General features: G+C 35.3%; 1 protein-coding gene across 14 annotated transcripts in view; it reads left to right on the plus strand.

Annotated features, from left to right (window-relative positions):
* Window positions 1–27835, plus strand: part of TUT4 (terminal uridylyl transferase 4) — a 127628-nt gene that overhangs the window by 25001 nt on the left and 74792 nt on the right. For all 14 annotated transcript variants that reach the window (XR_002806610.2, XM_070259964.1, XM_070259960.1 and 11 more), the window contains exons 2-4: window positions 861–1743; window positions 8976–9139; window positions 15033–15149. Coding sequence is in view for 13 of the 14 variants with exons in the window: in XM_070259964.1 (XP_070116065.1) it covers window positions 954–1743; window positions 8976–9139; window positions 15033–15149 (1071 nt within the window). In the remaining variant the exon portion in view is untranslated. The remainder of the gene's footprint in view (window positions 1–860; window positions 1744–8975; window positions 9140–15032; window positions 15150–27835) is intronic.

Here is a 27835-nt window from a genome sequence, read left to right on the forward strand (position 1 = left end):
TTAATTTCACAGCAAAATTCAGCAGAAAGTACAGAGTGGCCATATACTCCCTTCTCCAACACAGGAATAGCCTCCCCCACTATCACCATTCCTACACCAGAGTGGTACATTTGTTACAATCACTGAACCTATATTGACATGTAATTATCACACAAATTCCATAGTTTACATTAGGGTTTACTCTTAGTGGTACATGTTCTGTGGGTTTTGAGAAGTGTATAATGACATGTATCACCATTATAATACCATATAAAATATTACTATCACTTTTTAACTCTGGGTTTCTATTGCTTTTTAAATTTTTCTTACCTCAGAAGAGTTTAAACTCCTTTATACTTGAGGTAGAGAAAGTCCATTGACATTGTTTCTCCATGTTTAGAGAGTCAAATCTGAAGTAGGTAAGTGGTATAAATAGGTGGTGTTTAGTAGGAAAGTCATGTGGGCAAGATCACACCACTTAGACTTCCATAAACTGATTCCATATGTTGTATATAGTTTGGAATTCTTGTGTTTTCTTTGTTCCATTTCCTTTTATGTTAATTCTGGTGCATCAATTGCAGGTTTTATTTTCCTTTCAGATGAAATTCTTCGTAATGTAAAACAATGTTCTGCTTGTAAAATTCTCTTGTTTTGATGTCATATTGCCATAATTACATTAGAACCTCCTTTATGGGCATTTGGCTGTAATTTACTAAGTAGGCTTTAACTCCTTCTCATGTACATTTCCGAGTATTTTTAGTTTTTACTATTTCTTCAGTTTTGAGAACAAATTTTAGAATTTTTCTTATGTTTCACCAATTTTTAAAAAATAGCATTTTAAATAACAGATCTTACGTTTTTCTTTTTTTTTAACCCAATAGTTTGCTTGCCTAAACTGGATTTGAAGCAATTCAGACTACTGGAAATCTGCCATTTTACAGTATCACAATTGGAAAGAAGCAGGTTTTCAAATAATGGAAGAGTCTAAGACCTCTAAAAATGAAAATCATGAACCAAAGAAGAATGCTTGGGCTCTTTCTGAAGAAAACAAAGCAGTTAAGGTTATAACTAATCAAACTTTGAAAGTTAGAAATGATAAATCCATAAAAGAAATTGGGACCAGCTCTCCAAATAGGAATAATAGTAAAAAAAATAAGCAAAATGATATTTGTATAGAAAAAACAGAAGTTAAATCATGTAAAGTAAATGCTGCCAACGTTCCGGGCCCTAAAGATTTGGGATTAGTCCTTCGAGATCAAAGTCATTGCAAAGCAAAAAAATCACCTAATTCACCGGTTAAAGCAGAAAAGTTACCTGTTTCACAGGCAAAAGTAGAAAAGGCACCCAGTTTACAGGCAAAAGCAGAAAAATCACCAAAGTCACCTAATTCACCAGTGAAAACAGAAAAGGCACCCAGCTCACAGGCAACAGCAGCAGAAAAGGCGCTTAGTTCACAGAGGAAAGCAGAAAAAGGACCCATTTCTCAGATGAAATCAGAAAAGGCGCCCAGTTCACCAGCAGAAGCAGAGAAAGTGCCCAGTTTACTTTTGAAAGAAAACATGAGACAGACAGAATTACAGCAGATTGGGAAAAAAATTCCAAGCTCCTTTACTTCTTTGGACAAAGTGAATAGTGATGTTGTAGAGGGAAAAAAATCTGCTCTGGAAAACTCGCCACGATCTCAGAAGCAGCAAACACGTACAGATAATACTGTTGATTCTGATGATAGTGCTTCAGGAATTGAAGACATATCGGATGATTTGAGTAAGTACAAATTAGATTATCCGAGTCACATTTTTGGAGGAATTTTCCTGTACTGATATTCTTTAGGTTATCCCTAGTTTGAGTTTAATTGCTTTAATTACAAAAAGGACATTAATAATACAACTTCTAAGCTGAAAAAGAAACTTTTATTTATTATGGTAGCTAAAAACCCTGTGCAAATATAAACTTAATGGCTCCTGTAGTTGGTATGTACACACATAGACTCACACACATATTCTCTCTCGCTCCCTCTCTCTGTTTTTAAATGGTCCTGGTAATATATTGCTCATCCATTCACCAAACATGTATGTATTGAGTTCCTATTACATGCCAAGCACGTGTTTACAGTGGAAAACCAAACAAACACAACCTCAAGGAAGCTTCTAGTTAGGTGGGGGTGATATGGAGAAGCAAAGTGGTGATTTAGTTCAGTGCCAAAAATTTAGTGTTGAGAAACTACATGATTTAATTGAGTGATTTAGACTTTGGTTTGAGAAAATCCGTGATATAAATATGAGACTGCTAGTATGACTGAGATTCGGTGTGACTGGAACAGGGAATTGGGGAGGAAAGTGGCAAAAGATGCAGCTGAAAAGGCACGCAGGAGCTGGAGAATAAAGGACCTTTTTAGGACATGATAGACAGTTTGGACTTTATTATGAGTATTTCAAGAAGCCATTAAAGAGTTTTAAGCAGGGTAGTGCTATGATCAGAGAGTGAGAGAGCAAGTGATAGTATATATTTTTTATCTTTTTGCCTATAGTACAACAAATTCTTTTGACAGGAACAAGGGTGGAAACAGATTAGTTAGGACACTGCTGTAATGTATGTACTTAAGAACTATCAGTGTAAAATTCATTTTCTTTTGGGACCTTGATCTTAGCTTTAACTAATTGTTTATAAATATTGTCCATGTCTTTTGAGTACTTTAATCCTGACTTTGTTTAAATTAATGAATTTTCCCTGGCAGTCTTTTTTCCTGATGTTTCTGTGGCTAGGAGAATAAAGCCTTTCCCTGATGTTTAAACAGAAAAATAGCTATTTCTAAATCATTATTTATCATAGTTTGAGAAACCGGTAAAGAGTTCAGAAATAGCTTTTTTTATTTCTGGTGGTACACAGACGATGGCATATAGAGGTATCTTTATGTGTGTAAGAAAAAATATGAACTTCATTATTTTATAGATATGGCTTAAGACAAAGCCAAAAAAAGTAAGTCAATTTAAAGACACTATAAAATTAATAGTACTACTGGTGTTTAGATATGGGGAATCTAAACGTGATAGTATGGGATGGTTGAAGTTGGGAAATACTGTGCATGAATCACTTGCAAGGATGTGATCACTAGAGTTAGTGAAAAATCTGATTTAAAGATTATTTTTTTAAAAGGCAACAAAATAAATGAGATGACAGTGAGATAATTGAGTGTGCGCTCGAGTAAAACCACATAGGTTTTGAATCGCATCTTCCACACTTAATAACTTTGAATTTTGGATAAGCTTCTTATCCTTTAAAACATGTCTCAGTTTCCTTGTTTTTTAAAAAGTGGACATGCTGCTGCCTATGTTATAAAGGTTAAGTGAAATAATCCAGTAGAGTGTTTCATGTTGTACCTGACACATAGGCATGCAATGGCAATGAGTATTCTTTATTATTATTAGTTCTGCAATTAAATGCAGTTTTGTGATTTGTTAACGTGGAGAACAAGTTGAACTATAGCTTAAGGAAGCTAGTAGATTAAGTAGAGTTCCTTTTGGGAGGCTTGGTTTAACAAATTAGTAAGAATGATTTACAATATAGCAAAAATTTTTTATAAATAAGTGCTTCTCATGTTTATATGTATAGTATCTTCCTTGAAGTATGTTCTTACGTAATTGTTTAACACTTTTTTCTCATATGAAAAAATCCAAGTTAATATTTGAATTAATGATTTTTCATTAGATTGCCCCTTTGTAAATTAAATAGAATAAAACCTTTATATCTAGATCATTGTCTATTTGGATTTAATAGGCTTTATAGAAATTTGATCTCAGGCCCACTTGAGATTAGTGGACTAATCTTCATTAGGCCCAACTTTGGCTCCCATTTAGCGCTTCTCCCATATTTCCTTTTGCCATTCATTCATTCACTAAATTTTTTTTTTTTTTTGAGGAGGATTAGCCCTGAGCTAACAGCTGCCAATCCTCTTTTTGCTGAGGAAGACTGGCCCGGAGCTAACATCCGTGCCCATCTTCCTCTACTTTATATGCGGGATGCCTACCACAGCATGACTTGCCAAGTGGTGCCATGACCACACCTGGTATCCAAACTGGCGAACCCTGGGCCGCTGAAGTGGAACATGCACACTTAACCGCTGTGCCACCAGGCCGGCCCCATTCACTAAATATTTTTTTGGGTGTCTCCTATGTGCCAGGTACTGATTTAGTCACCAGGATATAGCAATGAACAAAACAGACAACATTACTCTTATGGAGTTGTTATTCAAATTAGAGGAGACAGATAATAAACTTGGTAAATAACAAAAGTATTTAATAAGTTAAGTGGTGGTAAATTTTATGAGAAAAATAAAACAGGAGAGGTCATGGGGAATAATGCTTCTGATTCTGTGGCAGTGTTTTAAATTTAAATTGTCACTAAGAATGTGGCATTAGAGCAAATACTTGAAGGAAAGAGGTAAGAGAGTGAGCCTGGTGATTATTTGAGGGGACAGTAGTCTAAATCTGGGCTTCTCACACTTTAATTTGCATATGAGTCACCTGGGAATCATATTAAATGCAGATTCTTGGACTCCATTCCCAGAGATTTTTGGTTTAGAAAGTCTAGAGTGGGGCCTGAGATACTATATTTCTCACAGGCTCTGGAATGAGATTGATGTTGCTGGTCAGGATCATGCTTTTGAGCAGTATAACCTGCTCATCTCCGTACTTTTACTTACACCACTCTTCATTGTGTTTTCAACATTGCAGCCAGAATGATCCTGTTAAAATTGTTCAGATCATGTTAGTACTGTCTAGAATGTTTCAATGGTTTCCCATACCTCAGAATAAAAGCTAGTGTCTTTGCAGTGACTTGTAGGGCCCTATGTGATCTGTGGCACTCTCCCACTTCTCTGCGCTCATTCGTCTCCTTATCACCTTTTATTTTTCTCTGCTCAAATTGCCTAGTTTCCTTGCCGTTCCTCAAATGTGAAGGCAAATGTCCACCTGATGGCCTTTACATTTGCTTCTTTCTCTGCTTGGGAGACTCTTCCCCCAGATGTCCATGTGGCCAACTCTCTTACCTTCTTCACTTTCTCAGTGAGATATTTGCTGTATCACTTATCTAAAATTTACCACCCCCTCCTCCATCTCTGACACTCCTTATTCCTTTTACCTGTTTACTTTTTTCCATAGTAACTTTTTCTCTATCACCATCTGTCATATTTTTAATTTTTCTTATTTACCTTTTTATATAATAATTTTATTGAGATGTAATTCACATGCCATAAAGTTTGCTGTTTTAAAATATATAGTTTAGTGGCTTTTAGACTGTTCACAAAGTCATGTGGACATCACCACTATCTAATTGCTAAACATTTTTATCACCCTCAAAAGAAATTCCACACCTATTATCAGTCACTACTCATTACCCCCTCCTCCTAGCTACTGCCAACCACTAATCTTTCTCTCTTTATAGATTTGCCTGTTTTATGTAAATGGGATCATACAACACCTGGCCTTTTGTGTCTGGCTTTTTTCACTTAACATAATGTTTTCAAGATTCATCCATGTTGGAACATGTATCAGTACATCAGTCCTTTTTATTGCTGAATAATATTCCATTGTATGGATATATCCATTTTGTTTATCCTTTCATCAGTTGATATTTGAATTGTTTCCATCTTTTGGCTATTATGAATAATGCTGCTGTGAACATTTGTTTAAAAGTTTTTGTGTAGATGTATGTTTCCATTTCTCCATGATGTGTATATTGGAGTGGAATTGCCGAGTCACATAGTAACTCCAAGTTTAACTTCTTTTTCATGATAAAATATATATAAGATTTACCATCTTAATCATTTTTAAGTGTGCAAGATAGTGACGTTAAGTACATTTACAGTGTTGTACAACCATCATCACAATTGCAGAACTTTTTCATCACCGCAAAAGGAAGCCCTGTATCCATTAAGAGTTACTCCCCATTATCCCCCCTTCCCTAAGCCTTTAACAACCACTAATATGCCTTCTGTTTCTATGTATGTGCCTATTCTGGATATTTCATTGAAATGGAATCATATAATATGTGTCTGGCTTCTTTCATTAACTACCATGCTTTCAGGGTTCGTTGGTGTTATAGTATGTATCAGTACTGCTTTCCTTTTTAAGACTGATGCTATAGACTGAATTGTCTCCTTTCAAATTTCGTGTGTTGAAGCCCTAGCTCCCAGTGTGATTGTATTTGGAGATAAGAGCTTTTAGGAGGTAATTAAGATTAAATGAGGTCATAAGGATGGGGTCCTAATCTGGTAGGATTAGAGGCCTTATAAGAAGAAGAAGAGAGAGATATTTCTCTCTGCATGCACTGAGGAAAGGCCACGTAAGGACACAGCGAGAAGGTGGCTGTCTGCAATCCAAGGAGAGAGCTCTCGTCAGACACTGGCCCTGCTGGCACCTTGATCTTGGACTTTCCTGCTTCCAGAACTGTGAGAAAATAAATTTCTGTTGTTTAAGCTACCAGTCTGTGGTACTTTGTTATGGTAGCCTAAGCTGACTAAGACAACTGAATAATATACCATTGTATGGATATGCCACATTTTGTTTATCCATCTGTCAGTGATGGACATTTGAGTCGTTTCCACCTTTGACTATTGTGAATAGTGAGTGGTGCTATGAACATTCATGTACAGATTTTTGTTTGAATACCTGTTTTCAACTCTTGTTGTTTTGTGAGAGTATTAACATCTCATGGAACTAGTGTTTTGTGGAACAAAATTTGGGAAATTCTGCCTGATATTTTATTTTGATGTTGATTTCAGGAAAGTAAATAATTTCATTTATTTCTGATTTTTAAAGAAAGGTTCGTTACTTTCTCTAATTCTTTATATTTGCAGAAATGATAATTTTACAGGATTTGCTGATGTTAATTACCTTGTCATGCAGGGCAAGTTGCACATATAGAAAAGAGAAGAAGGTTAGAATATTAGTTGTCTTGCTCCTATCCTTTTTCATGAAATAGAAATAAAACTAGGATTTCACCTTTTCTTTAGCATTTCCATCATAAAATGGTTACTAAAAAACTAAATTATTTTTCAAAATATTAGGATACAACCGCACATTGCTCATGGTTCTTCAGCGTTACCCTTACGATAATTTAAGAAATATTTAGCTACCCTAGCCACACTTCTCATGTTTAAATCCTTTTTATAATATCTTTATCTAAGAGTTTGCCTTCCTATTCTAGAAATTTCTGTGCTCTTGTGGTAGGAGACACATCACCTCCAGAGGCACGCCATTTCTTCTTTGTTCAGAAAATTAATACTATCAAAAGGTAGAATTTGACTGTCAGGGTTCTTATAGATGGCATATATTGGCTTTTGAGGGCAGAGTGGAGAGACATTTATTAATACATTATTAATAAATGTCTAATAAATTAATAAATAAATTAATAAAACATTTATTTTTAGAAGTGCTTTTACATACATCCAAATGTATTTATTCAACACACTTTTATTAAGTGTCATCTCTGATCTAGTCATTGTCTTAAAATCTGAAAGTACAAAGTTACATAAGACCTGGTCATTAACTTCAAGGAGTCCATCATCTAACATAGGAAATAGATAAATGAATACAAATTACATTGCTATGCAAATATGAGATAATAGAGAGTGCTATGAGAATATAAAGAGTATCAGATTGTCTTCTGAAACAGGTAATGCTTAAGCTGAATTTTGCAGGACAGGTAAACAGTACTAGTTGAAGTAGGGAGGGGCTTGATGGTGGGGGGAGCAGCATATATAAGGGCGTTGAGACTTGAAATAGCAGTGATCCATTCTAGCACATTTGGTATGAGTAAAGAGAAAAGTGTTAGGGTAGAATATAAGGTTAGAAATATAGACAACTTGGCTCTTTCTTGAGATCTTGGCTTAAAATCTCAGAGGAGCCTTCCCTGATTCCCATATCTAAAGTTAGTTTCTCTCTCAGTTACTTGCTTTTTTCCTTTATAGCACCTTCTACAACTTGGAATTATTGTATTTATTCTGCTTACTGCCTTCATGAGGGCAAGGACTGCGTGTAATGTGCTAGAGAGTTTAAGCTTTATTCTGAACTCTTTGAAAGCCTTTTAAGTATTTTAAGCAAGGGAATAACATGATTCAGTTGGTATTTAAAAGTCACACTGGTGGGCTGGCCCGGTGGTATAGTGGTTAAGTTTTCATGCTCTGCTTTGGCAGCCCGGGGTTCATGGGTTCAGATCCTGGGTGCTGACCTACACACCGCTTGTCAAGCCATGCTGTGGTAGCATCCCACGTACAAAATAGAGGAAGATTGGCACAGATGTTAGCTCAGGGCCAGTCTTCCTCAAGCAAAAAGAAGATTGGCAACAGATGTTAGGTCAGGGCCAATCTTCCTCACCAAATAAATAAATTAAAAAAAAATTAAAAATCACACTGGTGGTGGAACCTACTGTATACCAGGTACATATTGCTAGGTGCTGGAAATGCAAAAATGAAAGCACATAGTCTGTGTCTTCAAGAGATTACAGTCTAGTTAGGAGGCAGAGAAGCAAAGAAAAAACTACTGCTGTGGTGGAGGGATCCATGAGTTTAATGACAGCAAAGAAGGAGGAGCCTGGTGTGGGTCTGTGGTCTGGAGTATATATATTCTTTTAGTTGCTAGTGTATAGTGATAAAGTCACTAAAGTGACTTTAGTGACTAATCTTTGGGACTTAAAATAACTTTTTTATCATATTTACTTCAGAGTTATGTTTGCCTTCTGTAGTGAATCTCAGTCGTATTTGTCTCTTTTGATAAGTTAGAAGAATAGGGTAGGCATTTGACCTATGAAGTAGATTTTTCTTTGTGAATTTTGACCATATGTATCTCTTACTTACGTGTTACACAGGTATACTAACTTGTGCAATCAAGGAAAGAATATTTTTTCTGTATGTGTATGAATTAAATATCTGTTTTCCATTAAATTTCTTTTTAATTTACCAGTTCTGCAGATGATAACTAAGTGATTGCTTCCTTTTCTAGGTAAAATGAAGAATGATGAATCTAATAAAGAAAATTCTTCAGAGATGGATTACTTAGAAAATGCCACTGTGATAGATGAATCTACATTGACACCTGAGCAGAGGCTAGGCTTGAAACAAGCAGAAGAACGCTTAGAAAGAGATCACATCTTTCGACTTGAAAAAGTATACTATGTTGTTCTAGTTATTTGGAGGAAAATGCGTGTTTCATAACTGTTCTTTCCCAAGCACAGCTCTTTTTATTTTTCTTCTTCTATTCCTAAGGCAGAGATAGCATTCATCTTTCCTTAGTTCCCTCTTTCCTTTCTTCTTCTCTTCTCCTCTCTTTTCTTCCTTCCTTCCCTTGTTTAGTAAATCCCTATATCTGTGAATCTGACTTCATTCATTCACCGCAAGCGTCTACAAACTATGGCTAGCCCTTCGTTTTTGTTTTTCCGTGTTTCATTTTTTTAAATTGTGGTAAAATACATCTAGCCCCTTATTTTTATAAACAAAACTTCATTGGAACACAACCATGCCCATTGGTTTACATATTGTCTATGGCTGCTTTTGTACTATCATGACAGAGTTGAGTAGTTGCTACAGAGAGTATCTGGCCCTTGGGCCTCAAAGCATAAAATACCACTATTTACCAGAGCATAAAATATTTACCAAAATATTACCTTGTCCCTTTACAGAAAAAGTTTGCTGAGCCTTGATTTCTTTACTCATAAAATAGGTACTGAGCACTTGTTATGTTTCTGGGTACTGTGCCAGGCACTGGGAATATATTGGTGAAAATGTGCAATTTCTGCCCGTTAGAAGTTAACAGTCCATTCAGAGTGACAGAAATAAGTTAGCAAATACTACACGATGTACTAGACTTCCTCCTTTTCTTTTTCCCTTTCCTCTTTTTTCTCCCATACTTACTAAATATCTACTATGTATTAAGAACTGTTCTAGTCATTGGTATGTTGTTCCTGAGTACTAATTAACTTCGTATTTATTTATTTATTTTTATTTTTTGTGGAAGTTAGTCCTGAGCTAATATCTGCCGCCAGTCCTCCTCTTTTTGCTAAGGAAGACTGGCCCTGAGCTAACATCCATGCCCATCTTCCTCGAGTTTTTATGTGGGATGCCTACCACAGCATGGCGTGCCAAGAGGTTCCGTGCCCGCACCTGGGATCTGAACCGGCGAACCCTGGGCCACTGAAGTGAAATGTGTGAACTTAACTGCTGTGCCACTGGTCAGGCCCCTAATTAACTTCTTAACTTAGAAATACGCATTCCTACCCTTAACATTGAAAAGACTTAGGTATTGAGGGAAAAAACTGTAAATCAGCCTGTTCACTATTAGATACTTGGAATATTTGTGAGTATGCATACAAGGAAGTAGGTTATCATTCTTGACAAATAAGAAAAATATGGTATGATTTTGTATAGTTTAGAAAAATGAGATCATTTCTAAATTGAAAAAGGCAGTCCTGGGTATTAATAGAATTTATGACATCGTAGTAACCCTATGAAAATAGAAAGACGTATCAAGGAGTAGAGGCCCATATGTAGGAAAGGGTTTGGGTTAAATAGCTAGTCTCACAAGATCCTGGTTAGAAGGAAATCTTTTTTGCAATTTGCTATTTTACTTAGTTCTATCTTTCCTTTCATTTTCTCTTTCCTAAGCCTGGAATTAGTAGCTATTGTGGATCTGTGCATTGTCAAGATAAATATTGAGTGCCTTTCATGTGCTGTGATCTAGTGATAAAAAGTTGAATTGGGGCATGCCTGACATTTTTAAGAACATAATACCACTTTTCCAGGAATTTACTAATTAGAGAAAAACGTAAGCAAATAATAATAGTAATAATAACAATATTGTTTGAAAATGGGATCTTAGACAAAGGAGTGACCAACTTGAGTTGGAGTATAGAACTTGGGAAACTCAGTTTGGGGAACACTTTATAAGGAAGGGACATTGGAACTGAGTCTGCAGAGTGGCTAGAGTTGACTAGGTGGATTGGGGAAGGATGGTATGGGTAAATTACATGGCATGTATAAAGGAATTGTGAAAAATGTGTTTTCAAGAAGAATAAGCAGAGGACTGGATAGGAACATATGTAGGATATGAAGGCAGAAAGGTCAATTCTTGGGAGAAGGAAGAAGTTGGGGTGGAATGAATATATGATATGATGATAGTAGGAAAGAACAGTTTGGGGTGAAAGAAAAGCTTGGAAGCATGGAAGACATTTTATTTGTTGTTGAATTTAGACAGCAGTGGTGTAAAATCAGTGTGCAAATACCCAGCATAGATGTCTATAATCCTCTTTCTTTATGATATGTCTTTGTTTCTCAGGCACTCCAAAACCTCTTATACTCAATCCAGTATACTCTTAATTAACATTTTTCTTTACCAGCTTTAGACGCTCATTGAGAATATTCTTACCAACTTGCTTTTGATTTCATCAGGTCCTTTGGTTCACAGTGTAGAGATGAAGACTTTTAACCAGTACCAAAGAAGGAAGAAATCCAAACTATTAGATCAGGAGGGTAAATTTACCTATGGCAAGTGTTAAATATTGCCTAGGAAATACCTAGAATGTCCATGGCCAGAAATGTTTATTCTAGCTGGTCCGTAGAAACTTTAAAGAATGTTTATTAGTGTATTTGTTCAATAAAATAAATAAAATATTTTTATAAATAAAATAATAAAAGTAAAATAAAATATTATAACTATAATAAAGGAATTTTTAAACATTTTTCATATGTCTCTTCAGTGAAACTAGAAGCTCATGGTGGTGAGAACATTTTTGTCTCATTTGCCGTGTGCCTAATATAATGCCTTGCACTTAGTGGTTGGTCAGTAATTAGATGTAGTTTGCTTAGTGGTTAAGGGTGTGGTTTTGGACTCACTGGATGTAGCTCTGCCACTTAGTGGTTGGATAATATTAGGTAAGTTATTTAACCTCCTTAAACCTCAGTTTCTTCATCATTAAAAAGGAGTTAATAAAAATAACGACACCTAGCTGATTGAGTTGTTAGGAGGATTAAAGATAATCCAAATAAAGTGCTTGGCACAGTGCCTGGCATATAGTAAGCCCTAAATAAAGATTAGCTGCTTGTAGAATTGACTTATTTTACCAGGTAGGGAAATTTTTAAATTTCATTGTAAGGATATAGAAATAGGCTCCAGTGTTAGAGATTTATCCAAAGTCAATGAGATGTCAGCCCAGGCCTTCTGACTTCCCATTCAGTGTTATACCAAGCTTTTCTTAGTAAAAGAATCCAGACCTGTCCTTGTCTACTAACATTTTACAGTTGAAGAATTCATATGATGAGTGATCTCGTGACTCCCTTAGTGACCTCATTAATATTCATAGATTTAGGTGTTCTGTATTTATACTTTCAACTCGTGAATCCACCCCTTCTTGCCAGTTTCACCACTTGAACCAAGCCAACATCATCTCTCTTCTGGATGATTGCAGTATGCTCATAATGGCAATAAATTCTTTCCGTTTCTATTCTTACTATAGAAGGCAAATGATCCCTTTAAAATACAGATTAGGTCTTGTAATTCTCTGCTCAAAACCTTCAAGGCCTTCCCCTCACACTTAGAATAAAAGCCAGAGTCTTTACAAGGGGCCTTGTGGCCTGGCCCCCATTACCTCTCTGTTGCAGTTATACTAGTCTTTTCCCAGTTTCTCAAATATGGTAGGCACATTCCTGCCTCAGGGCCTTAGCGTTCATATTTCGCTCTGCTTGGAATATCTCTTCCCAAGTATCCACATGACTCAATCCTTCACTTTCTTTAAGTCACTTTATAAATAAGGTCTTAAGTGGTGACCTCATTTTTAAAAGCAGTTAATCCCCTCGCCCCATATTCCTATTTATGTATTTGTTTGTGCATTTGTTTGTTTATTAGCTGTCTCACTACACTAGAATGTAATTTCGTGAAGAGAGGAATTTTCATTTGTTTTGTTTACACTATTATCCCTAGCTCCTAGAAAAATGTTTGACATACAGTATGAGCTCAGAAGATATTTGGTGAATTAAGAAGTTGTTGAGATTGAAAACTAAGAGGTAGAAGTCTCTTTGAGGGCTTAATTTATACCACAATAAGGACAGATTTGAAAGAATTTTTTTTTTTTTTGGAAGATTAGCCCTGAGTTAACATCTGCCACCATTGCTCTTTTTGCTGAGGAAGATTGGTGCTGAGCTAACATCGTGCCCATCTTCCTCTACTTTAAATGTGGGATGCCTGCCACAGCATGGCGTGATAAGCGGTGTGTAGGTCCCCACCCGGGATCTGAACTGGTGAACCGTTGGCTACTGAAGCAGAACGTGTGAACTTAACTGCTGTGCTGCTGGGCTGGCCCTTTGAAAGAATTTTTATACTCAAGACTTGCAATGTCTAGATTGAGCTGAATTTTCCTATTTGCATGTTGCTTTGGGCTCATTATTTAATCCTTGAGATTTGGTTGCTTTGCTAGTAAAATGGGGAATCCTCGTAGGGTTGTTATAAAGTTAATACACTGTAAATGATGGGCATATTTAATTTGGCCTGTGGCAGGGCCATTGCTAAATTTGGGGCAGGTTTCCCGTTTAAAGAAATCATGTAATATTCTCCAGTGAGAGAATCTTTTTGTCAGGAGTTGCAGCCTATTGAAGATCAATCTGAGATACAGTGTAAGGCACTAGAAACAATGCTTTAAAATACAATATGTATCGTTTTTGTAATTTTTTATTGTGTAATCTTATGGGTAGAGTGTTGGCATTGGATTCAGATATACATAAATTTAAATTCAGTGTCTTCTGCTTAATATTGTTGTATTCTTGTGAAAGTTGCCAACTCTATGAGCTTTTTTTTTTTTTTTTTCCGTGAGGAAGATTGGCCCTGAGCTAACATTTCTTGCCCATCTTCCTTTTTTGGCTTGAGGAAGATTGGCCCTGAGCTAACATCTGTTGCTAATCTTCCTCTTTTGGCTTGAGGAAGATTGTCCCTGAGTTAAGATCTGTGCCAGTCTTCTATTTTGTATGTGGCACACTGCCACAGCATGGCTTGATGAGCAGTGCTTAGGTCTGCACCTGGGATCCGCACCTGCAAACCCTGTGCTGCCAAAGTAGTGTGTGTGAACTTAACCACTGTGCTACTGGACCAGCCCCTTTTTTATAATTTTTTTTGCTGAGGAGGATTTGCTCTGAGCTAACATCCATGCCAGTCTTTGTCTATTTTTCAGTATGTAGGCTGCCAGCACAACATGGCTGCTAACAGAGTGGTGTAGGTCTGCACTCAGGAACTGAACCTGGGCTGCTGAAGTGGAACTTGGCGAACTTAACCACAAGGCCACTGGGGCTGGCCTTCTATGAGCTTTTATTTTCACGTCTATAAAAGGAAGATAATACCAATCTATTTGGCTTATTAGGGAATTAAAATGCCAAATTGTATGTGACGCACCTAGCGTAATGCCTGGCACATAACAGGGACTATGGAATTACTAAGTTGTTTTATTATTTCGAGAAAACTTATGTATAGTATGACTAAAGTACTGTGACTGATACTTTTCATGTGTCAAAATTGTTCCCTTCAGAGTAGTTAACTCAAAAGGTATCCATTTATTCCCATGAGGTTGTGATTAATTGAAATTTTTTGGAACTCAGCTTTTGAAATTGTCTTCCATATTTGCACTTCATTCTTTTGAAATCCCCTATTTGAGGGTAGATTTTATTTTTTTTAGTAATGAAAAAGACTGAAAATTTGAAACCAACTTTTGGGATAGCGTTAGAATAAGACTAAGTAGTGAGGCTGCCTTTCTTATCTTACCTGGATTCTAAAGACTATATAAGAAGTATTGAACGTGTTTGGCATTATCATGATATTGTTTAAAATTGGTATATGATCTCCTATGATGACTGTTTGAAAAGAACAACTATCTCTTGGGTATGTAGGTACTGATTGGTTTTAAAAACTTATTCTTTCAGTACTTATTTTTGTCCTATATTTACATAATTGTATCATTCACATATATAGTAAAAAATTTACTTCTCTTGTTTCTGAAAAAATGCACTTTTAAACTTTTCTTTTCAGCGCTCACCAGAATATACCAATTGCCGCTATCTATGCAAACTTTGCTTAATTCACATTGAAAACATTCAGGGAGCTCATAAACATATAAAGGAGAAACGACATAAGAAAAATATTTTGGTAAGTTCTTTTTACAAAATATTTATTTTTCAAGTGGTAAGACTATATCAAATATTTTTTATTTATGTAACTAAAAATGAGGTTTTTGTCCAGTCTTGTATTAGTAACTAAAGCGATAGCATTGAAAGCTGTGATTGCTCTCCTTATATTAAGTTGTTAGAAGGGTAACCTTCTCAGAGACTAGTTTGCTTATCCTAAAGTGTGTTAATTCCTAGGTTTAAAACCATCAGGTACAGTTAGTTGAACTGATAATTATTGAGTTCTTATGTGCTAGGTCTAGGCAGTGGTGAATAAGATAGTTGTGGTACCGGCCCACAGTTTCTAAAGTATTGGTGAAGGCATACACTGAATAAGGATATAAGTATGATAGGTTTTATTAAAGAAGTAAATGTGGTGCTAAGGTAGTGTACAAGGATATTTTACTTAGTGTAGAACAGGAATGGTTTCTTTGAGGAAGTGACATTTGAGTTGAACCTTAAAGTAGTAGTTTAAAAGGCAAAAGTATGAGTGGCATAGGGGGTAAGCTAAGAGCATTTTACACACACACAAAAACAGCATGAATGAAGGTCTGTAAGACAGGAAAGGACATATCATATGAGGAACTGAAAGAGTCTAGTATGATTGGAACAAAAAGAGCTAGGAGGAAAATGATGTGAGATGAAGCTGGAGAAATCCAAACCAGGACATTATAAGTGTAAAACTTTGGGAATTCATAATTTTTCAGTTATTTTTATTAGAACATTTAATAGACATGGATATGAGTATTTTTCTTTTTAAAATTTACTAGTATATTAGCGATTTAATTTTTTCATAGTTATAATATTAATACTATATAACCTCTTATCTCTAAGTCTCTGCACTTATGTCTTCTCTGAGAAATACTCTTACCTGACCTTCTCAACAGTCTGGGTTAGGTACTCCTTCTCTGTGCTCCTATAGCAACTTGATCTGAAAACCTAATATAGTATCTTATAAATGTTTGCTTTCTCCCTTCTTCTAGACCTCAGTATCTAATATTTTAGGTGACAGATTTAGTTTCTTGTTTTTGTTTCTGCATTGCTTAGGACAGTATCTGACACACAGTAGGTGCTCAGTATGTTTTTCTTGAAAAAAGAATGCATTAAAAAAATCAGGAACTCGGAAAAGAAATCATTCAAATTTTGCCAGCCTATTATTTTGATTTAATTAGAGCTCCAGAAGACTTAATAGAACGGAGGCAAAGTGGTAGTTTAGGAGATAATAGCTGAGAAATTTCAGGAAATGTTGGAAGATGCTATCATTAGTTCTAGGAAGCTTAGGGAATTCCAAACAAGAAACTTAAAAAGGAAGCCAATGAACTTTATGTATGTATATAATATATATATGTTATATACAAATTCTAGAATGTTAAAAACAAACAAACAAGAAAACCTTAAAAGCAGCCATACTGGACTTCTGCTTTTGGTTGGAATAACCGACTGGATTTACTTTCTCCTTGAAATAACCAAAAAAAAAAAAAAAAAAAAAGACAAAAATAGCTAACAGTGGTTTTTAGGCTATGAAGGACAGGAAGTGAATGGAAAGCAAATGAGATGAGCCCAATGATTACTTCAGTTTGAGAGAGTTTGCAGATTGCGTTGTAGGGAGGGGAACCCACTGGACTCCCAGAGTTGAGATGGTCTTGAATCCAGGGAGTCCAAGGTGGCTAGAGTTTGCAGGACAGAATAACAAAAAGGAGAAAGCTATTCAGAGAGAAATCCAGAGATCCATGGGCAGTCTCCTCTGAGTATTCAGCACAATACTGGTTGGTTCATGCATGTGGGAAAGCTGCCTGAAGCCAGAGAAAGAACCACCTGAGGGAATTAGAGAGAACAGTGCGTGGAGCTCACACACATCTGGGAATAGTACCTTTCCACTATCTAGACTGGAAAACCTCGTACTTCATGGGGCATTGGGTAGAGTATTCAGAATGATCTTGTTTCAGTAGTGGGGAATATTTAGCTGTGAACTATGTGTGGTCTGGTCCTAACACATTTTAAAGACAGGACCCAAAAGGATAACTGTTTCCAAGTATTTAATGTCATTACAGAACAAAGCTTTAAAATATTTACAGAAATACAAAATATTCATCACCCCCAAAAAGTTCGCATTGTCTAGCATTTAATCAAAGATTAACTGGTATACAGGGAAACAGGAAAATACAAAATGTGATGAGGAGAAAAATCAGCCAATCAAAACTGACCTTGAACTGATATAGTAGAATTAGCAGAGAGGGACATTAAAACAGTTAACTATATTCTTGATGTTCTAAAAATTAAAGAGAGACATGGAAGATATAAAAAAGATTGAAATCAAACTTACAGAAATGAAAAGTACAGTGTCTAAGATGAAAAATACAATGACTATGACTAGTGGCAGATCAGACATTGCAGAAGAAAATGTTAGTGAACTTGAACATAAAGCTATGGAAACTATCCAAAATGAAACAGAAAAGAACTTGAAAAAAAGAAAGAAAAGAGTGTCATTGAGCTTTTTTAAATAGATAATTGATATATGTGTATTTGTTCTACACACACTTCCAGAACATTGCAGAGGAAGAATGTTGCCCAGCTCAATCTTGAGGCCCACATTTCTCTGATAACAAAACCAGAAAAAGACATTAGTGAAAGAAAACTTCAGACCAATATCCTTCATGAAAATAAATGCAAAAATTCTAGACGTTATTTTAGCAAATTGAATCCAACAGTATATTTAAGGAAGAAATATATCATGACCAAGTGGACCTTTATTCCGAAGTGCAGTGTTGGTTTATGATTAGAAAACCAATCAATGTAATTCATCATGTTAACGAACAAAAAAGAAAACTGTATGATCATCTCAGTAGATGCTGAATAGCATTAAAAACAATCCTGATAAAGAGTCTCGGCAAACTAGGAATAGATGGGAACTTCCTCACTATGACAAAGAACATCTCTGAGAAACTTACAGCTAACATTATATTTGATGATGAAAGACTGCTATCTCCCTAAGATTAGGAAAAAAGACAGGTGTGAAAATGGTATAGCTTCTATGGGAAGCAGTGTTGCGATTCCTCAAAAAATTGAAAGAGGAATTACCATATGATCCAGCAATTACACTTCTGTGTATATACTCAAAAGAATTGAAAGCAGGGTCTTGAAGAGGTATTTGTACACCCATGCTTATAGTAGCATTATTCACAATAACTAAAACATAGAAGCAACCCAAGTGTCCATCAACAGATGAATGGATAAGCAAAGTGTCATATATATGTAGAATAGAATACTCAGCCTTAAAAAGGAAGGAAATTCTGATATGCTATAACATAAATGAACTGTTAGGACATTATACTAAATGAAATAAGCCAAGCACAAAAAGACAAATACTGTATGATTCCACTTAAGTGAGGTACTTCGAGTAGTCAAAATCAGAAAGAGAGAAAATAGAATGGTTGTTGCCAGGGCCTGCAGTGTTGGGGGAATAGGGAGTTATTATTAATGGGTATAGAGTTTCAATTTTGCAAGATGAAAAAATTCTGTGAATGATATTGATGATTGTACAACAATATGAATGTACTCAGTGCCACTTAATTGTACGCTTAAAAATGGTTAAAATAGTAAATTTTATGTTATGTATATTTAATAGCAATTAAAAAAATTGGAAAAAAAATGTCCACTCTTACCACTTCTATTCGACATTGTATTAGAGGTTCTAGCCAGTGCAGTCAGGCAAGAAAAAGAAAGAAAAGCCATCCACATTGGAAAGGAAAAAGTAAAACTACGTTTGTAGAGATTTGATTGTTTATGTAGAGCATTTGGTGAAATGTAGAAGAGTTATTAGAACTAATGAATGAGTTTAGTAAGGTTCAGAATACAAGATCAATATGCGAAAATCAATTGTATTTTTATATACTAACAAACAGTACAAAATTGAAGTTAAGAAAAACTTTATGATAGCATTAAAAATATGCAAAACTGTGTACAAAAAATTCCTGAGAGAAATTAAAGAAGAGCTAAATAAATGGAGAAATAAACCCTGTTTATCCGTTGGAAAAATTGATATTGTTAAATGTCAGTTCTTTCTGTACTGAACTATAGATTCAACACGATCTCAACCAAAATCCTGAAGTGAAAACTGATTCTAAAATTCATATGAAAATGCAAAGGCCCTAGAAGATCCAAAACAACTTTGAAAAAGAACAAACTTGCAGGACTAACACCACCTGATTTCCAGACTTATAAAACAACAATCATCAAGACTGTGGTATTGGCATCAAGTAGACACATAGGTCGGTGGAGCAGAATAGTGAGTCTAAAAATAGGCTCACATATGTCTGAGCAACCGATTTTTGAAAAGATTCAAAGACAGTTCACTGCGGTTAAACATGGTTCTAGAATAATTAGATATCCACATGCAAAGAAAAAACTTCAATCCATAGCTTGTACTGTATTAAAAAAATAGCTCAAGATGAATGACAGACCTAAATGTAAAACCTAAAAGTGTAAAATTTCCAGAAGAAAAGATCAGTGAAAATCTTTATGACCTTGGATTAAGCAAAATTTCTTAAATATGACACCAAAGAAAAAAAATGATTAATGGAACTTCCTCCAAACTGTAAACTTCTGCTCTTTGAAAGATACTGTTTAAAGGATGACGGTGTTAGCCACAGACCATGAGAAAATATCTGCAAATCGTGTATCTGGTAAATGATATATATCTAGAAGGTATAAACAGCTTTCAAAACTCAGTAATAAGTAAACAACCTGATAAAAATAATGGGCAAAAGATTTGAACTGACTTCATTAAAGAAGACATGTAGATGTCAAGCATGTGAAAAGATGCTCAGTGTTATTTGTCATTAGAGAAATCGCTAATTAGAACACCTAAAGTCAAAAAGGCTGTACCAAGCATTGTCAAGGGTGTGGAGGAGCTGCAAGTTGCAGGCAGTTCTGCTGGAAATGTAAAATAGTACATCCACTTTTTTAAAAGGGTTATTTATTGGCATACCTCGTTTTATTGTGCTTTGCTTTATTGCACTTTGCAGATATTGTTTTTTATGAGACTCTCCACCAGCAAAAAGATTACAGCTTGCTGAAGGCTCAGATGATAGTTAGCATTTTTGAGCAATAAAGTGTTTTTAAATTAAGGTATGTACACTGTTTTTTAGACATAGTGCTATTGCACACTTACTAGACTACAGTATAGTGTAAACATAACTTTTACATGTACTCGGAAACCAAAAAATTCACGTGACTCCCTTTATTGCGACATTCTCTTTATTGCGGTGGTCTGGAACTGAACCCGCAGTATCTTCGAGATATGCCTGTATTTTTAAATTATTTTTTAAATTGAGATATAATTGACATATAATATTAGTTTCAGGTATACAACATAATGATTCAATATATGTGTATTTTGTGAAATGATCACCACAATAAGTCTAGTTAATATCCACCACCACACATAATTACAAATTTTTCTCTTGAGAACTTTTAAGATTTCCTCTTAGCAACTTTCAAATATATAATACAGTATTATTAACTGTAGTCACCACATTACATCCCCAGGACTTAATTGATTTATAACTGCAAGTTTGTATCTTTTGACCACTTTCACCCATTTCGCCCACTCCTCACCTGCTGCCTCTCATAACTACCAATCTGTTCTCTGTATCTGTGAGTTTGGGTTTTTTCTTTTGTAGATTCCACATAAAGGTGAAATTACATGGTATTTGTCTTTCTCTGTCTGACTTAATTCACTTAAGTGTAGTGCCCTCAGAGTCCATCCATGTTGTTGCAAAATGGCAGGATTTCCTTCTTTTTTATGACTGAATAATATTCCATTGCGTGTATATGTGTGTGTGTGTATTCGTATGCCACATTTTCTTTATTCGTTCATCCATTCATGGACACTTAGGTTGTTTCCTTGATGTGGCTATTGTAAATAATGCTCCACTGAACATGGGGATGTACATATCTTTTCAAGTTAGTGTTTCTTTTCCCTTCAGATAAATACTCAGAAGTGGAATTGCTGGATCATATGGTAGTACATCCACTTTTGAAAACATTTTGGCAGCTTTTTAAAAAAGATAAATATGTACCTAATATGCAGTTCAGCCATTCCATTCCTATATATTTACCCAAGAGAAGCAAAAGCATATGTCTGTACAAATACTTGTGTATGAATGTTCATAGCAGCTTTAAATAATTAGCCAAAAAATGCAAATAAGCCAAATGTACATCACTAGATGAATGGATGTACAAAATGTGATATACCCATACCATGTTGTACTGTTTAGCATAAAAAGGAATGAACTGTTGATACATAAAGTAACACAGATGAGTCTTAAAATAATTATCCTGAGTGAAAGAAGCCAGACAGAAATGAGTCTATACTGTGTGACTCCATTTATATAAAACTCAAGAAAATGCCAACTAAACCTATAGTCGTGGAAAGTGAGTCACTGGTTGCCTGAGTATGGGTGTGGAGGGAGGAAGGATGATTACAAGGGGATATGAGGGCATTTTTGTTTGTGATTGATATGTTCATTATCTTAACTGTGTTGATGTTTTATGGTTGTACAGTCATGCACTGCAGAACAACATTTTGATCAATGACAGCATGTATGCTGGTGGTCCCATGAGATTAATGCCATATAGCCTAGGTGTATAGTAGGCTATACCATCTCTGTTTGTGTTAGTACACTCTGTGATGTTTGTACAGTGATGAAATTGCCTAATGATGCATTTCTGAGAAATAGCCTGGTTGTTAAGTAACATATAACTGTATATGTGTGTCCAAAGTTAACCAAATTGTAAACTTTAAGTAGGTGCAGTTTATTGTATGTCAACGATATCTCAGTAAAGTTGTTTTTAAACAAAACAGCCAAAAAGAAAAGGTCAGGTCACCCATAAAGGTGCAGTAGTTGGGAATGTGGCTGACTTATGAATAGCAGCAATAGAAGCCAGGAGACAGTTGAATAGTATCTTTGGAGTTCAGGGTTGGGGAGACCTATCAACCTATATTTCTATACCCAATGAAATGATCTAACAATGGTGAGCACAGAATATAATGATAGACAAATGAAATGAGAGAGTTAACCTCCAAAAGACCCTCAGTAAAGGAAATTCTAAAGGGTATATTTTAGACTACGTGATGTTGGATAGTTGGGCAAAGACCTGATCGTGAATGAATATGTATACTATGTTAGAGTGTTTGGTTTTTATTTTGAGGTTTATGGAGCTTAGTGACATGTGTTTTTTCAAGATCACTCACCCTGGCATCAGTGCAGAAGAAGCCTTTGAAGGATCTAGGTTGGGGAGACCAGTTAGTCTTTTATGATAATCTAGTCAGGCAGTGGTGAGCATTTGATATTAAGTAATAGTAAGATTGGAGTTGAGGTTAGAGCTTTAAGAGAATTTAGGATGTAGAATTGTGGAGACGGAGGCCTGGGGTGTTGAGAATGATTTTAAGGTATCTGATTTGTGATATTATTATAGATTCTGATGCTGTTTGCTTAGAGGAAATACAAAAAGAAAAATGTTTTAGAACATACTGAGTTTGAAACACTTGCAGGACATTTCAAGTAGAGATGTTTACTGATCAGTTGAATGTAAGGGTCTGGAATTTATTTTAGGAACTGGTGATTCAGCTTTGGTAATCTTCAGCATATTGAAGTCATAGGTGTGGGTAAGATCACCCAAGGGACTGAGAAGGAGAGAAGATCAAAAAACACAAACGTTTAAGGGTCTGGTAGATGAAGAGCAGCAAATAGATTGGAGAATGATAAGAAAAATAGGAAAAATAGAGAGAAAGGTATCACAGAAACTCAAAGAAAGGAGAGTTTCAAGAGGGTAGTCCAAAGTGTTTGATAATATGGATAAAAAATAATCTAAGAACGTAAAAATCTCTGACTTGGCAACTAAGGAGGTTTTGATAATCCTGGTAAGAGCAGTTTCTGTTTTAGAGCTAATCACAGTTTTGAGTGAGCAGGTTCAAGAAAAGGTGTATATATTCTACTTGCAGGAAACTTCGTTGTGAAAGAAGGGAAGATTGGTCGTAGCTTGAGTGGCACACAAGATCTTTTTTTTTAATATGGCATAGTGGAGCTCTCATCACAGTTTACAGTTTTAATGTTTTTAATTCCAATAATCATTTGATTAATCTTTATCTCTCTCTTGACTGTAAGCTCCATGAAGGCAGGGATTATATGCATTCTTTTTTCCCATTGTAACTCCATTGTCTAGAACAGTGCCTGGCACATAGTTGCTCCATAATATTTGTTGGGTAATTGTTTAAATGGAAGTGGAAAGAGCAAGAAGCTTTGGACTTAGACCGAGATTTAATTCTCACTTCCTCGGATATTTAACATCTCTAAGCCTTAGTTTTCCTATCAATAACATGATTTTGATAGTATCTACCTGGGGAGGTGTATTACAAGAGTTTAAGTAACATAACATCTGTAAAGCCCATGACACAATGCCAGGCCTATAGTAGGTACTTAATGGTGGTGGTTGTTGCTGGTATTGTAGAGGTAGAGAGTGCTTACTTGATGAAGATACAAACTGGTAGATGGGGCAATGTTTAAAATGAGGAGAATGAGTTGATTACTTGAGGAGATAAAGAGTGAATAGAATTTAGAGCATGTTATTAATCATGAATTAGAGCATTTCATTTTATTGGAAAGGAAAGACATTAAGAAGCCTTCACTGAATATTTGACATTCAAGCTACAAGGAAGAGTGTAAGGGCCTATTAGGCATAGAGAACAAAATGAGTAAAGGCGTGGAGGTCCAATAGCATATATGGTATTTGGAGGCTGGTGACTGTTTAACTGTGGATATCTGCCAGAAATGTTGAAGGTAGTAGAGGGAATGGTTGCAGGAGGATCTAAAAAGGCAGGCTGAAACTAAATTGCTGTACGTTCTATGTTAAGAAGATGATGCATTATCTTATTGGTGCCATTGAAGGTTTAACAATTTTCTTATTGTGGTAAAATATATAACTTAAAATTTACCATTTTAACCATTTTTAAGTGTACAGTTCAATGACATTAAGTGTGGTCACATTGTACAAGCATCTGCGCTATCCATTTCCAGAACTTTTTCATCACCCCGTATTGAAACTCTGTACTCATTAAACAATAGCACCTCATTCCCCTCTCCCCCTTGCCCCTGGTAATCACCATTCTACTTTCTGTCTCTATGTATTTGACTATTGTAGGTACCTCAGGTAAGTGGAATCATGTAATATTTCTCCTTTTTTGCTTATTTCGCTTAGCATAATGTCTTCAAGTTTCAACCAGGTTGTAGTGTGTATCAGAATTTCCTTTTTAATGTTGAATAATATTCCATTCTATGTATATACCATATTTTGTGTATCTATTCATCTATAGATGGATATTTGGGTTGTTTCTACATTTGCCTATTATGAACAATGTTGATATGAACATTGATGTAGAAATACTTGTTTGAATCCGTGCTTTCATTTCTTTTGTATATATACCCAGAGAGGGAATTTCTGGATCAAATGGTAAATCTATGTTTAATTTTTTGAAGAACTGCCACCCTGTTTTCCATAGCAGCTGTACTGTTTTACATTCCCACCACCAATGCACAACAGTTTAGTTTCTCCACATTCATAAAACTCTTTTTGTAGTTGTTGTTTTGATAATAGCCATCCTAATGAATGTAAAGTGGTATCTCATTGTGATTTTGATCTGCATTTCCCTGGTGATTAGTGATGTTGAGCACCTTTTCATGTGCTTCTTGTCCATCTGTATGTTTTCTTTGGAGAAATGTCTATTCAGGTCCTTTGAGTTAGGTTGTTTTCTTGTTGAGTTTTAGGAGTTCTTTCTATGTTCTGAATATGAATCCCTTATCGTATATGTGATTTGCAAGTATTTTCTCCCATTCTATGGGAAGCCTTTTTATTGTTAATAGTGTTGTTTGTTACACAAAAGTTTTTAATTTTCATGAAGTCCAGTTTGTCTGTTTTCTTTTGTTGCCTGTGTTTTATTTCATATCCAAGAAATCCTTGCCAAATCCAATGTCATGAAGCTTTTCTCTTCTGTTTTTCTTTTAAGAGTTCTATAATTTTGCTCTTACATTAGGTCTTTGATCCATTTTGAGTTAATTTTTGTATATGGTATAAGGTAAAGGTTGTAAGTGGATATCCACTTTCCCTATCACCATTTGTTGAAGAGACAGTCCTTTCTCCATTGAATGGTCTTGACACCCTTATTAAAAATCATTCAACCATGTATGTTAGCTTCTATTTCTGGGCTCTCTGTTTTATTCTCTTGGCCTATATGTGTGTCTTTATGCCAGTACCATGCTGTTTTGTTTACTCTGGCTTTGTAGTAAGTTTTGAAATCAGAAAATCTAAGTTCTTTAACTTTGTTCTTCTTTTTCAAGATCGTTTTGGCTATTCTGGGTCCGTTGAGATTCCATGTGAATTTTAGGATCAATTTTTTCTTTCTGCAAAAAATGTCATTGGGATTTTGATGGAGATTGCATTGAATCTGTAGATCATTTTGGGTAGTATTGACATCTTAACGATATTGAGTCTGCCAACCCATGAACATGTATGTCTTTCTCTTTATTCATGTCTTCTTTAATTTCTTTAAGTAATATTTTGTTGTTGTCAGTGTACAAGTCTTTTATCTCCTTGGTTAAGTTAATTCCTAAGCATTTTATTTTCTTTGTTGCTATTTTAAACGCAGTTGTTTTCTTAATTTCCTTTTCAGATTGTTCATTGTTAGTGTATAGAAATGCAACTGATTTTTGTGTATTGATTTGTATCCTACTTTGCTAAATTTGTATGTTAGTTATAACAGTTTTTTCGTGGAATCTTTAGGGTTTTCTACATATTAGATTATGTTATCTATGACCAGAGGTAGTTTTACTTCTTCCTCTCCAGTTTAGATGCCTTTTATTTCTTGCGTAATTCCTCTTCCAATAATATGTTGAGTAGGTGGTGAAAATGGACATTCTTGACTTGTTCCTGATCTTAGAGGAAAAGCTTTCAGTCTTTCACCATTGAGAATGATGTTAGCTGTGGGTTTCTCATATGCAGTCTTTATTGTGTTGAGGTAGTTTCCTTTTATTCCTAGTTTGTTGAGTGTTTTCTTTTTTTTTAACCACAAAAGGTGTTAAATTTTGTCAAATGCTTTTTGTGCATCAATTGAGATGCTCGTGTTATTTTTCCTTTCATTCTGTTAAGGTGGTGTATTATATTGATAGGTTATTGGATGTTGAACCATTTTTGCATTCTAGGAGTAAATTGCAGTTGGTTGTGGTGTATAATCCCTTTAGTATTCTGCTGAATTCGATTTGCTAGTATTTTGTTGAGGATTTATTAAAGGTTTTTAAGTAGGAGAATAACTGGTGGAAATATGGGGAATGGGATGAAGGGCCAGACTCGAAATGAGAGACTAATTAGGAGGCTCTTGTCTCTTATGCAAGTTTTCCCAGTCTAAACTAATTCTTTCCAGGATTTACCTCATCTCAGTAGAAGGTGCCACCATTTACCCAGTGCTTAAGACAAGGACCTTTGAGTCATCTTTGATTCATCTCTTTCTTTAACACCCCACATTCAGATCATTAGTAAATTTTGTAGAATTTACCTTCAAGATATTATATATTCCAAATTTAGCCATTTGTAACACACCTGTACTCTTTCTGCTTTGGTCTAAGCTACCACCATCTCACCTGAACTATTTCCAACTTACCCCTCTTTGTGCCCCTCCACAACACCCCCCCCAGTCTGTTCTTCATTTAGGTGCCAAGATTATTCTTTTAAAATATGTCATATCATGTTACTTCCTGCTCATAGCCCTTCAGTGACTTCCTAACTTAGAATAAAATTCTAAGCTCTTATCAAGTTTCGTAAGGTCAGTACAATATTTGGCTTGTAGTTAGCTTTTCAACCTCATCATCTTCCCCAGTCACTCCTTTGTTACTCAGCTCCAGCCACATTAATCTTTTCAAATAACATTAGATAATTTCTTGCTTCTGAGTCTTTGTATTTACTGTTCTCTGTTTCTAGAATGCTGTTCCCCCAGAAATTTAAATGTCTCTTTCCTTCACTTCTGTCAGGTATTTGCTTAAATATTACCTGTTTAGAGTGGCCGCCTTTGTCTACTCTATTCTAAAATAACAACTTCCCATCAGTCTGTAGCCCCTTACCCTGTTTTATTTTTCTTCATAGCACTACCTGACATGTTAGTATATATTTATTTATTTTTCTGTTGTCTATTTCCTCTAACTAGAATGTAAGTTACATAAGGGCAGGGGCTTCATTGATTATATGTATGATAGAGAATATATGAGGGTATCAGGAGGATATGAGGATGATCAGTGATATGAGGATATCAATGAGAATGTTTCGTGAAACAGGATCCTAAAGGAAGTAGGATAGGCTTATTAATAGCATAAATAGAGGTGTGTGTTCATTTATTGTCTTTGATCTTCTTATTTCTGTGACAATAAAGCAATATAATTTAAAGTATTTTGTGGTACTTCTATGTATTTAAAGATAATTTTGTTGAATGTTAATCTTGTATCATTTTTTCATTAAGTATGTTGCTGTTAATACCTTGGATGAATGTTAAAAAAAATAAACACTCATTTAGACACTCATCCAAGACTTAGATTATAATTAAGATTGCAGAAATGGTCACAGAAACTT

This window comes from Equus caballus, chromosome 2 (genome assembly GCF_041296265.1).
Source record: "Equus caballus isolate H_3958 breed thoroughbred chromosome 2, TB-T2T, whole genome shotgun sequence".
NCBI classification, from domain to species: Eukaryota; Metazoa; Chordata; class Mammalia; order Perissodactyla; family Equidae; genus Equus; species Equus caballus.